The sequence below is a fragment of the Microcaecilia unicolor genome, chromosome 8 (genome assembly GCF_901765095.1).
Source record: "Microcaecilia unicolor chromosome 8, aMicUni1.1, whole genome shotgun sequence".
NCBI lineage: Eukaryota > Metazoa > Chordata > Amphibia > Gymnophiona > Siphonopidae > Microcaecilia > Microcaecilia unicolor.
Window position 1 is genome coordinate 34,518,383 of NC_044038.1, and position 13,793 is coordinate 34,532,175.

The 13,793-nt window shown below is 41.7% G+C and overlaps 1 protein-coding gene across 2 annotated transcripts in view; it reads right to left on the bottom strand.

The window, feature by feature from the left end:
• The window catches only part of CPPED1 (calcineurin like phosphoesterase domain containing 1), a 75,284-nt gene that overhangs the window by 22,928 nt on the left and 38,563 nt on the right, over positions 1–13,793 (bottom strand). For both annotated transcript variants that reach the window (XM_030212820.1, XM_030212819.1), the window contains one exon: positions 675–1,097. In XM_030212820.1, coding sequence (XP_030068680.1) covers positions 675–1,097 — 423 coding nt within the window. The remainder of the gene's footprint in view (positions 1–674; positions 1,098–13,793) is intronic.

Genomic DNA, 13,793 nt, shown 5'->3' on the forward strand with positions numbered 1-13,793 from the left:
GTCACTAAGTGTGTGTCAGGTGACCTAAGGGGAGAAAAACAATTTCATAACCAAGGGTGTGCTGAAACTGATTATTCCTGGGTACAGCATAAAAATGAAAAATGACTGGTGTTACTACTCATCGGTGTTTCCGTTCGGCCGTGATAACTGCTTATTTGCACTCTATCAACACTAGTCTCTAGACATACAAAAAAGAACCTTGCATGCAGAGATAAAGAAGTGATTTCTATAGACACTGGGGAAGAGAAGGATGCCATACACAGTGCCTGCTTTTTACCTTTGCCTTTCTGCCACCAAAGGTGTGCATCCCTTTACTTATGTGCCTGCAGCCGCAAGCCACAGTAAAACCAACTTTCTTGCATGATGTCACTAAAAGGGACAATGTTATTGCTCCAGCAACCCAGTCAACTTTCACATCCTTCAGCTTCAGTACGCCCTTGACTAGCTATCTGCTCGCTGGCTCACAGGCTTAACAGGTAAGCTTCACTGCCCTTTTTTCTCTTCTCTGTATCTTTTCTAGTTTTCCTACCGTTCCTTAAAACTTTAACAAAGTATTACTAAGGAATGAAAAACATGTTTATTTCTTGAGCATCCCTATGCAAGATCAAACCATCAATGACTGGGGGAAGATGCTGCTGGATTACTACTTATGAATATAAATAAATATACTATACCTGCTTTATGAAACCTTGCCAGTAACTCTTGCCGAAGTGATCCTTCTATGTTGAAGTAGTCATGATCTTCCTTCACATTTTTAAGGAATAACGGAATGTGTTGGAATATTATAGCATGTTTACACCGTTTTTGTTCCGCTATTGCTAGTTGCTCACTCAGCCACTTGTCATGAGCCTCCTTTAACTCTGGGCATTTTGAAGAATCAAAATACAACTGGGAATTCAGCACAAGAAAAAGAACACCTCCAACCCAAAAGCTGAAGTAGTCATCACCCCAACTCCTACAATAAGCTTCTATTGTTTCAGGTGTTGGGGTGTTGCCAATGTCGTGATTCCCACTGACAAACACCAATGGGATTCCTTGGTCAACCTTCTTAAGAATATTCTTTAAATCTTGCTCTTGTTCTTTCCGCCACTTTTCTCCTGTAAAAGATGAATAAGTGTAGGTATGAAATCCTGGGATGACCACATATGCGTTATTAAAGTCATCATCTGCTTATTTCCATATGCATAAAAAATTTGCAATAAGTCAGAAAAGCCTTTGCTACATCTGGCAAAACTTTAACTTTTCACAATCACACCAGTCAACCCAAATGAAAACAAACAATTACACATCATTTTTAGAAGCAAGACAGAAGAGAAGGAAATCTGTGGAGGAATTCAAGGACGGGGAGGAGACAAAGAGAGGGACATTTATGTTTTTGTACAACAACAGGGTACAAAGACAAATTGACAAATGGAGATAATGAGGAGAGTAAAGGGCTTCCTAAACTTGGCTTGGAGACCTCACAGCTAGTTGTATTTTCAGGATATCCAAAATGAATATGCTTATGGTAGATCTCCAATGATTGCAAATTTATCTCATACGTATTCAATGATTACTTTATTGGAAGTTATACGTATTCAATGAGGACACCTTGAAAACCCAACTGACTATGGGGTCAAGACAGGTTTTGTAAGCCCTGGCGAAGGAGGTAAGAAAGAATGAGAAACTACAGAATGAGGCAAATATTTGCTTTGAAAATTATATTTCCCCAGAACATATTTTAAAACACCATCAACTAACAAATGTTTATGTATCAGACAATATTAGCTCTCGTACAGATTTTCAGTGTACTAAGCAGGCTGTAGCTTTTACTTTAAGTAATTTTTTTTCGTTAAAATATTCCTGAAAGATTCCACAGCTACGTTATATGCAAGACTGATTACTACATTAAACAATAAGCAAATTAAACCACATTGTGCATGCGATTAAGCAAAATAGTCTCTGCATGAAAACAATTTCACTCAAAAATGCTTTGCTGCATGGAGGAGTAAATGAAAAAAAAATAAGAAAAATCACAGAGTTAATCATACATGCACACTTTCTAGTACTTCAATGGTAGCCTAAATCCTAAACAGGATGAAATGATGAATACCTTAGCAACTCCCAGAGCTGGCCAAAGCGTATCCGACACCCCAGGTGGCTCAAGACAATCTACTGCCTGAACAAGGGATAACATGGGACCTCCCCCCATAAGGGACCCGAAAGAGGGGGCCCCTCAAAGCTCTGGTTAGGGAACAGGGAGGGAAGGTCCTCTCATTCAGAACACTGGCCAAGAGGTTGCCCCCGCCCCCCCCCCCCCCCCCAAAAAAAAGAATACACTTATGTTTGTAAGAGAACTTGGATAAATTGCCTATCCATGATACATCTTATGAACTCAAGGAAGCTCTCTTTAGCACAATGCAAGTACTATGGCAAAGGTAGCAGTAAATTTCCTAGACTGGCTTGGTTTATTATTTATTTATTTTATTTCAATTGTATCCCACATTTTCCCACCTATTTGCGGGTTCAATGTGGCTTACAATACGTTGTAGTAACGGAAGTACAATCTGGTACAACATAATTATGGTTACATTGTGAGGAGTTAAGTTAAAACAAAGTCCAAGTATCGTTAAGGAAACTAGAACAAAACAATGGAAAAGAACAACTGAACAATAGAATAGTAGCGGATAATAATAGGGCATCAGAGCAATAGCAAGAGATCGTTCAGGTGTAATATTTTCTGTCTTTACCTGTAGATTGGGTTAGATGTGTTCAAATTGTGGGGGATAAGCGTACATGCATTGCTAACAGTGTGTGTGGATTTCATGTGTTTTGATCCTTTCGATAGATTTTTTCAAAAAGATGGGTCTTTAGTAGTTTGCGGAAGTTGGTTAGTTCGTAGATCGTTTTCAGGTTTCGTGGTAGTTTGTTCCAGAATTGTGTGCTCATATAAGAAAAGGTTGACGCGTGCAGCACTTTGTATTTTAGGCCTTTGCAGTTAGGGAAGTGGAGGTTGAGGTAAGTTCGGGATGATCTTTTAGCGTTTCTGGGTGGTAGGTCTATTAAGTCAGACATGTAGGCTGGGGCTTCACCATGAATGATTTTGTGGACTAGTGTGCATACTTTAAAAGTGATGCGTTCCTTGAGTGGGAGCCAGTGTAGCTTCTCTCGTAAGGGTTTTGCACTTTCATATTTTGGTTTCCCGAAGATGAGTCTGGCTGCTGTGTTCTGGGCTGTTTGAAGTTTCCTCAGTACTTGCTCTTTGCAACCTGCGTACAGTGAGTTGCAGTAGTCCAGATGGCTTAGCACGAGTGATTGCACTAGGCTTCGGAAGGCGGATCTTGGGAAGAATGGTCATGGTATGCACAATATTAACTCATTTGGAGAAACTGCCCTCGGTGAGATGAAAGATTCACCTAGCCCAGTATGCTGCTTCTAACAATGGCCAAGGCAGATCTCAAATATCTAGCAGTCTCCAAAAATGTAGCAAAATTTCATGCTACTTATCGTCAGGGATAAGCAGTGGTTTTTCCTGGGACTATCGTAATGGTTTATGGACTTTGTCTCCAAGAATTAGTTCTAACCTTCTTTTAAACCCGGCTATGTTAACTGCTTTTACTACATCTTCTAGCAATGAGTTCCAGAGCTTAAACTTTTCATTGAGAGAAAAAACTAGTTTTTCTATTTGTCTTAAAAGTATTATTATCTAACATCATGGTGTGTCCCCTAGTTTTTGTACTTTCTGAAAGAGTAATCAATGGATTCATGTTTACCCATTGCACTCCATGCAGCAGGATTTTGTAGAAACTCTATTATATCCCCTCTTGGCTCTTATCCAACTGAAAAGCCCTAACCTCTTTAGTCTGTCCTCATATAAGTCGTTCCACATCCCCCTTTTCACTTTGGTTGCCCTTTGTACCTTTCTAATTCTGCTACTTTTTTTTTTTTTGAGATGTGGCGACCAGAATTGCACATAATATTCAAGGTGTGGTCGCACCATGGAACAATACCAAGGCATGATGATATTCTTTATTTTACTTTCTATTCCTTCCTAATAATTCCTAACACTCTGTTTGCTCTTTTGGCTGCTGACACACACTGAGCAGCAAATTTCAACATACTATTCATCAAAACACCCTCCTACATCTTTCTCTGGGTGGCGACTCCTAATGTAGAACCTAGCATCATGTAGCTATAATTTGGGTTATTGCTTTCCAATGTACATCGTGTTGCACTTGTCTATATTCAATTTCAGTTAGCATTTGGATACCCACTCTTCCAGTCTCATAAGCTCCTCCTGAAAGTTTTCGAAGTATGCATGCAATTTAATAACACTGAATAGATTTGTGTCCTCTGCAAATCTGATCACCTCACTCACTGGTCCCATTCCCAGATCACTTATAAATATGTTGAAAAGCACCAGTCCCAGTACAGAACTCTATACCACTTCACTATTCATCCACCTACATTGAGAGAATTGTCCATTTAATTCTATTCTGCTTTATTATCTTTTAACCAGTTCCCAAATCCATAACAGAGCATTGTCTATCTCATGGCTTTCTAATTTCTTCAGCAGTCTCTCATGAAAATCTAGATACACTATGGTGCTCATTTTCAAAGCACACAGACTTACAAAGTTACCTATGCAACTTTGTAAGTCTATGTGCTTTGAAAATGAGCCTCAACATCAACTGGTTAACTTACCCACATTTATTCATGCCTTCCAAAACATGTAGTAAACTGAGGAAAGACTTTCCATGGCTGGATCCATGTTGACTCTGTCCCACCAAACCACGTTTGTCTAAGTGTTTAATAACTTTGTTTAATATTTTCCATCATTTTGCCCAGCACTGATATGAGTGTCACCTGTCTTTAGTTTCCTAATCACTTTCCAATCTTCAGGTACCTTACATGATTTTAATCATTAATAAAACTAGACCTGCAATTTCATTTCTAAATTCTACTGGGGTATATACCATCTGATCCAAATGATTTACTGCTTTTCAAGCTTGTTGATTTGTCTTATTAAATACTAGTAAAAAAGGCCCGTTTCCGAAACCAATGAAACAGGCGCTAGCATGTGGCTTTTTTTGTGTGTGTGTACTTGTCACAGAGTTATTTTGTGTGTGTGTGTGTGAGTGTGTGGTGTGTGTGCAGGTTGTTGATGTGCGTCTTTTTTTGTTTTGTTTTTTCCAACGGTGGTTCTGTGCTCTCCGTGCTGCACAGATAATGAGCCATTCTGCTGGGGAATGCCCCTCCCTTATTGTCATGTACTTTCCTCTGATTGGTCCGTCTTACGTTGCCTAGTGTTGCCTGGGAACGGTGTTGTGATGGTCCTTTGTGTTTCAGAATGTTGAGGGTGTTTTTTCTGATTGGTCCGTCATGCGAGGGCGGGGCAGAGAGACATGGTCAGTGTTGTGGCTTCACCACCATGAATCCATGAACCCTTCAGGGAGTGACTTCAGAACGTTGTCTTCAGAACGTTGAGGGTGAGTTTTATTATAGTAGATTCCATGTTCACCGAGATTTGTTTCAGTTCCTTTGAACCATCACTTTTAAATACCATTTCTGGTATGGGTGTTCCACTTACATCCTTCCCAGTAAAGACCAAAGCAAAGAATTAATTTACCTCCTCTTTTACAAAGCAGTGTGGTAATGCCTACACAGCCCATTTGAATGCTTCTTTTCAAGTTTTCTTTTAGCTTTCCATATCAGTGCTGTGCATCTAACTTGCAAGTATTTTTTGCCGTTTCTCTTTTTTATCATTGAGATCCTTTTTCCATTTTTTGAAAGATGTTCTTTTGGCTCTAATAGCCTCTTTAACCACACCTTTGAACCATGCCAACATTCAGTTGGTCTTCTTTCCACTTTTTTTTTTTTTTAAATAGTGAGATGCATCTGGTTTGGTCTGGTCTTCCAGGATGGTATTTTTAAACAACAGACAATGCCATCCACGTGATGAAAATGTATTTAAATGCAATAATGTCTAACCACTTATGATGAAGGAACAAATGGCCTCACAGAGCTCCTGTGAGGCCATTTTTCCTTCATCATAAGTGGTTAGACATTATTGCAGTTAAATACATTTTCATCACATGGATGGCATTGTCTGTTTATATCTAGCGATTGTGTGTTGTTCCACATCCTAATTTAATTACATTTAGTGGATACTATTTTTAAACAACATCCATGCCTGATTTAAACTCACAACCTTTGCAGCTGTTCTTTTTTTAAACCATTTTCTTCATTTTATCAGTTACCCTTTCGAAAGTTAAATACCGACAGCAGATTTCCTTAATGTTTTCATTCCAGTTATCTCAAATTTGATCATGTTATGATCACTAGTGCCAAGAGGTCCCAACACTTACTTCTTGCACAAGCCCTGCATTCAACCAAGGACTAGATCTAAAATAGCTCCCCCCCCCCCCCCATCTTGTTGGTTCCTGAACCAGGTACCCCATCAAGAAGTCATTTATTTCATCTAGAAATTGTATCCCTCTAGCATTTCCTGATCATACTGGGGTAATTGAAATCACTATTCAATAGTCTTGCAAAATTGTTAGCTTCCCTAATCTCCATTAACATTTCAGCATGTGCCTGTTCATTCTTTTCAGGCGATGGTGGCATGGTCCCACCACTGCTGCCTTCTCCTCTTCATATGGATTTCTTGTTGGAATCAGCTTCCTGCTGAATTTTTATTCTGTTTGTATCAAGCCCCTCTTTAACATATAGCACCATTCACCTGCATCTAATCAACCCTATCATTGCAATATAATTTGTACTCTGGTATCACAGTGTCCCACTGGTTATCTTCTTTCCATCAGATTTCCAAGATGGTTATTATATCTATCTCTCATTGACTTGCAAGAAGCCTAAGTATAAGATGGGAGAATAAATGTATAGCACTCAAAATGTGTTTCCTTATGCTTGTATCTACAACTCGCTTAACAGTCGACAGGGATAATTTACAACCTTTATTCTGTCTGCTCTACCTTTAAGGACACCAGGTTTACTTTTGCCTTTGTGAAACCTCGCTATTGGGATGCCCTAACTTCCTAGTTTGATGGTATCCTTCAAAGATATCTCACTCTAGATCATGCATGCCTGAGCAACTGTTATGTTGTGCAAATGTTTTCAACTGACAGATTGTTTCAGAAATACTGCATCCCCAATGACAAAACTTCCAGCACCTAAAAGTAAAATGTTTTATCACTGTCAAATTCAGCTCCCAGATTATAAATTCTTGGCCATTTCTCCTTCCTCATGTTTATATATAACAATACTTGCCTTTTCTAGTGCATTTGTTCATGCTGCTCAGATAAATCTATCACCATCTTCTGTTTGTGACAGCTCGCTTGTTGCTGGGTGAATGTGATCTCTCAAGAAGCATTGTAAAATCCATATAAGGGAGCCATATAACTCATGCTTTACAAATCTACTCTAACAGACAAAATGGTATCTGTAAACATAAAAGTTTGCCTGCATCAGACCAACAGTATTATTTTCTAACTTTGTAGACTGTGATAACTTTTATTGGACAAGAGAGAAGTTGTAATCTATGCTTTCAAGACCAAACAGGTCCCTTCCTTATATGTAGTCTTAAAAATAACTTAGGCTCGTGATTTTCAATTGGTCTCCCTATTTTACAACTTGGTTACCGTTTAGTCAGGATGAAACTTACGAAACAAGGCTAAGAACCAGGCAGACTAAATGGATCTTGTGGATGTATACCTTCCTCTAAGGGTGGAATACGAGAAAAGGAAAAAGTATAAAATCTGATCTGTGGCTGGGATATACCCTTAGCAGTGTACATGAGTAATTGAGCAGAGAGAATGGGTTACATGGGTTTTTATCTTTCAATCAATAAATATGATATTAGATTATACAGAAAAAAAGATGCCAAATTCTCCAATAATTCTAATCACAGGCAGCAATAAGGGATGACCACTGCGGCCAGGCCCTAACAATATTTTACTCAAAACTCTGCATCAGCAACTAGAGAGCTTAGGTGTGGGCCTGAAGATTCGTTTGTTTTCTCCCTCCAACCAAAAAAAAAAAAGTTTCCTTGCCCCTCCTTCTAATGCATGTTTTCTATCTGGTACAAAATCCGAGTGCACCATAGCATATTTGATTTAAAAAAACGCCAAAAAACTACAGGCCCCTTAAACAAGCTGTGGTTAAACCGCCAATCTTCAGATCCAGTTAATCCAGAAAATGATAGACCGATTTTTTCTCCTTTTTTAAGGAAACGTATTTGAGAAGCTTGTACTCGAACAAGTAAAAAAAACTTCGGTAGTCACAGGCTTTTAGATCTATTTTAGTTTGGATTCAGGTACAAACATAACACGAACTCTTATTTCCACTCTGGATTGCATTCATCATGGTTTAGATTGAGGCACTGAGCTCTTGTCGTTGACTCTAGATATCTTGGAAGCCTTTGACACTGTAAACCATTAACTGTTACTCATATGATTGAAAGCTTTAGGTATTTCCAACGTTGTCTTTGAGTCTTTCCTAGATGAGTGACAGTTCCAGGTTAAATTAGGTTCAAAGACATCTCTGTGGCTGGATATTTGTTCTGGGGTGCCACAGGGTTCCACACTTTCATCATTACTTTTTAATATTTATATTGCTCTACTTTGTAAACTTCTCACCTGCCTAGTCGTGTCATTGGCATTTCTAAAATCTATGCGCATTGTTATAGAATACACCCAGTCTGCGCATAATTTAGGCATCGGCATTTACACCAAGTTTTAATTGGCGTAACTGCCTGCAACTAAATTTAGTTGCGTGGATGGGAGCTTGGCATATTCTATAATTGTGCTATGCCTAGGTGTATTTTAATTTTGGTGCCTATTTTTTAAGGCATGATATATAGAATCTACTCCTAAGTATGTTGTGCACCAAAATTATAGAATACTGCTGTGTGCAGTTGGCACTTAAGCATATAAGTGCTAGTATTCTATAACTTATATGCACAATAGGTGCCCCCTAGTCCTAATATTTTTGGAAAGAGTAAACAAAGGATTCACATCTACCCATTCCACTCCACTCATTATTTTATAGAGCTCTATCATATCTACCCTCAGCCGTCTCTTCTCCAAGCTGAACAGCCCCTGAGATCTTGGTAGTGATTTCAGATAGTTTCTTCTTGAAAGGGATGAATATTGTCACATCATTGGCGTATATGAAGGGGTTGGAGCCTTGTTTGAACAGTGATCGGGCAAGGGGTGACATCATTAGATTGAATAGTATCGGGGAGAGTGGTGAGTCCTGGGAGACCCCGCAATCTGCTTTCAATGGGGAGGAGGTTGTGGAATTCATCTTTACTTGATAAGACCTGCATATTTCTACAGTGGTCAAAAAACCATTGAACCATCCCAGTATCTTCCCTCCGATTACTATTTTGTTTATTCTTTGTAGATTTGGTGAATGCGCTGGATATATTGAACTGTAATAGGAGGATTTTAATTTTTTTTTTTTTTTTGTTATATTTGTACCCCGCGCTTTCCCACTCATGGCAGGCTCAATGCGGCTTACATGGGGCAATGGAGGGTTAAGTGACTTGCCCAGAGTCACAAAGAGCTGCCTGTGCCTGAAGTGGGAATTGAACTCAGTTCCTCAGTTCCCCAGGACCAAAATCCATCACCCTAACCACTATGCCACTCCTCCACTCCCAATTGTTTTCCCTATTGTGATTGCCTTTTTGAATTTCGTTAGTAATGTAATCAGCACTGTTTCTGTGCTGAAGCGAACCCTAAAACCTGATTGGGAATCGTGTAAGATGGAGAATTTATTTATGTAGTCAACTAGCTAGTTTGCCACTATACCTTCCATTACTTTAGAGGTCTAGATGCTACTGGTCTGTAGTTATAGATATCTTTGATGTTTTTCTTGCATCCTGTGGAATAGGCTTGAGCAATATGTTGCCTTTATTCACTGGGAATCATCCTTCTCGAAACATTAAGTTGACGTGAGTGGCGAGTTGGTCGATGAATCAGTCTGGGGGGAGCTTTCATAAATAGAATTGGGGCATGTGTCTAGCATACAGTAGGCAGAGGAGAATTTTCTCACTGCCTGTGCTACTCTTTCAAGAGCTGAGGGAAGGCTGTCCATATTCTATCCACTGGAGATTCTTCAGGGGGGTAGTCCACTTTGAGGGGCATTTTCAACAGGGGCGACCATATGTAAGGGCGCCCATCTGTAAGGACGGCACAGTGAAGGGGCGGGAAAACCCGTATTATCGAAACAAGATGGGCGTCCATCTTTCGTTTCGATAATATGGTCGGAGCCGCCCAAGTCTCAACATTTTGGTCAACCTTAGAGATGGTCGACCTAAATGTTGAGATCGCCGACCTTAGAGATGGTCGTTCCCAGTTTTCGGCGATAATGGACGCCCATCTCAAAAACGACCAAATCCAAGTCATTTGGTCGTGGGAGGAGCCAGCATTCATAGTGCACTGGCCCCCCTGACATGCCAGGATACCAACCGGGCACCCTAGGGGGCACTGCAGTGCAGGTACATAACTCCCTTACCTTGTGTGCTGAGCCCCCCCCCCCCCCCCCAAAAACCCACTACATAGCCCTTAGGGATGAAGGGGAGCACCTACATGTGGGTACAGTGGGTTTGTGGTGGGTTTTGAAGGGCTCACATTTACCACCACAAGTGTAACAGGTAGGGGGGGATGGGCCTGGGTCCACCTGCCTGAAGTGCACTGTACCCACTAAAAACTGCTCCAGGGACCTGCATACTGCTGTGATGGTGCTGGGTATAGCGGTATAGACTGTGTCCTGAAAATGGCAAAGGCAGATCAAGTATGCATATGCTATATCACATTCATACCACACGCTATGAGTGCGGGTGCTGTGTATCTCAATGGGGGAAGGGAAGACATCATAAGGTATAAACTAGCAAGAAAATGTTGCTAGCAATATTGTTGGATTTATCATATTGCCAATTGCCTGTTTGTGAAACCAGTGTTTAATCATGAAGTCACACCACTTCTCAAAAAACCATCACTAGACCCCACCTGTCCCTCCAACTACCGCCCCATCTCTCTTCTACCCTTCCTCTCCAAATTACTTGAACGCGCTGTCCACAGCCGCTGCCCTTGATTTTCTCTCCTCTCAGGCCGTCCTCGATCCGCTTCAATCCGGCTTTCGCCCACTACACTCAACAGAAACAGCATCTCTAAAGTCTGCAATGACTTGTTCCTTGCCAAATCCAAAGGTCACTATTCCATCCTCATCCTCCTCGACCTATCTGCCGCCTTTGACACCGTCAATCATACTTTACTTCCTGACACACTGTCCTCATTCGGGTTCCAGGGCTCCGTCCTCTCCTGGTTCTCTTCGTATCTTTCCCAACGCACCTTGGGAGTATATTCTAATTGCTCTTCTTCCACCCCCATCCCGCTCTCTGTTGGGGTTCCTCAAGGATCTGTCCTTGGACCGCTTCTTTTCTCGTCTACACCTCTTCCCTGGGCTCGCTGATCTCATCACATGGTTTCCAGTACCATCTCTATGCTGATGACACCCAGCTTATCTCTCCACTCCCGACATCACGGTTGAAACCCAGGCCAAAGTTTCGGCCTGCCTTTCAGACATCGCTGCCTGGATGTCCAACCGGCATCTGAAACTGAACATGGCAAAGACTGAGCTCCTTGTCTTTCCACCCAAACCCTCTTCTCCTCTTCCCCCACTTTCCGTCTCTGTTGACAACGCCCTCATCCTCCCCGTCTCTTCAGCCCGCAATCTCGGAGTCATCTTCGACTCCTCCCTCTCCTTCTCTGCCATATCCAGCAGACAGCTAAGACCTGTCGCTTCTTCCTCTATAATATTAGCAAAATTCGCCCATTCCTCTCTGAACAGACAACCTGAACCCTCGTCCACTCGCTCGTTACCTCTCGTCTTGACTATTGCAACCTTCTTCTCACTGGCCTCACCGCTTAACCATCTATCCCCCCTTCAATCTGTCCAAAATTCTGCCGCACATCTTATCTACGGCGTGAACCGATACTCTCATATCACCCCTCTCCTCAAGTCACTTCACTGGCTCCCGATCCGCTACCGTATACAGTTCAAGCTTCTCCTATTAACCTTCAAATGCACTCAAACTGCAGCCCCCCATTACCTCTCTACCCTCCTCTCCCCGTATGTTCCCACCCGTAACCTCCGCTCTCAGGACAAATCACTCCTATCTGTACCCTTATCCACCACTGCTAACTCCAGACTCCGCCCCTTCTGCCTCGCATCACCATATGCCTGGAACAGACTTCCCGAGCCCATACGCCATGCACCCTCCCTGCCCATTTTCAAGTCCTACTCAAAGCCCATCTCTTCTCCCTTGCTTTTGGCGCCTAACCACCTTCCCCATTCATGATACCTACACTGACTACATAGTTTATAACCTTTAGACTGTAAGCTCTCTTGAGCAGGGACTGTCCTTCCCCATGTTAAACTTGTATAGCGCTGCGTAACCCTGGCAGCGCTATAGAAATGCTAAGTAGTAGTAGTAGTAGTAGAAGAACTGTAACAAGCACAAATGGCAGGTAAAACTCTGGCCATCTCATTGGGCATACTAGATGGACCATTCAGGTCTTTATTCTGCTGTCGTTTACTGTGTAATCCAATGGAAAATGAAGACTTAGGAGCCAAAATCGCCATTCCACTGCTCACTGAACAAAGCAGTGAGAGAATACAATTTCTGGAAGAAGTTTGCTACTTTGAAATAGAGTAAAATCCTCCGAACATCTTGTTCTACCCTGGAAGTCTGACCAACTAAAGTTAGATGGAACAGTGAGAGAACCTTTGGCAAAAATGATGGAACTGGTGTGTCAGATACAAAGTCTGTGGCAAAAAGCGAGGTAAGAATCCCTATACGATACAGTATGAAGCTCTGAAATGCATCTAGCAGAACAGATCACTACGGGAGGGGGGGGGGGGCTACTAAGGCATTTAAAACCAAATTAATATCCCATTGGGGAACCACGGGATGATATTGGAGATGGATTTGTTCAACTCTTTTCAGAAAAATGAGAATACGCTGTCGTTAAAATTCCCCTAAACCTTTACAGCAGCCTAACATTGCCACCTGCACCCTTAGAGAGCTGAATGTCAAACCACTGTCCAGCCCTACCAGCAAAAAGGCCAAAATGGAAGGGATATTCCTTATGGCAACAATTCATGATTTGAACACCAACTGAAACAAAGACCAGGCATGGATACAGCCAGCAAGTGACCCCTGAGCCTTCAGGACAGCAGCAACCATAGCTGCTGAACATGTATTTATGTATTTAATAGGATCTATTTACCGCCTTTAACCTTTCCACACTAACCTACTCTTTCAAGGGCCAGCCAGAAGGGATCCAATACCTCCATGAAGAGGGTTCCTTGCTGAAGAAGATGCAGATCATGAGGAAGTGTCAGGGGAGGCCCCACTAACAGTTTGATTAGATCAGCATACCACAGCCTGTGAGGTCGATACCATGCCACAAGAATGACTAGGCTGGAGTAAAAGAAAAACAGGAGTGTATCTGGGTGCTGAAAAATACCGACTCCTGAATAAAACATTCTCCTTGGATAGGAAGGGTGAGTGATTTGTGAAAACATATTTTGCTTAGTGCACTTGCCAAACTTAGAGTGAGAGACTTATCAGTAAGGGACAAATATTCTCATATACTGAAATCTGATGATTTAGCTGTTTTTTTCTGGCTAAGTCTGTTCTGACCCTGCTGAAATCTGTGAAGCTGTGGACAGAGGGGGTGGGTTTGGGAAAGGAAGGGGAAACGCTGCTCGGGAGGGAGAGAGAGGGA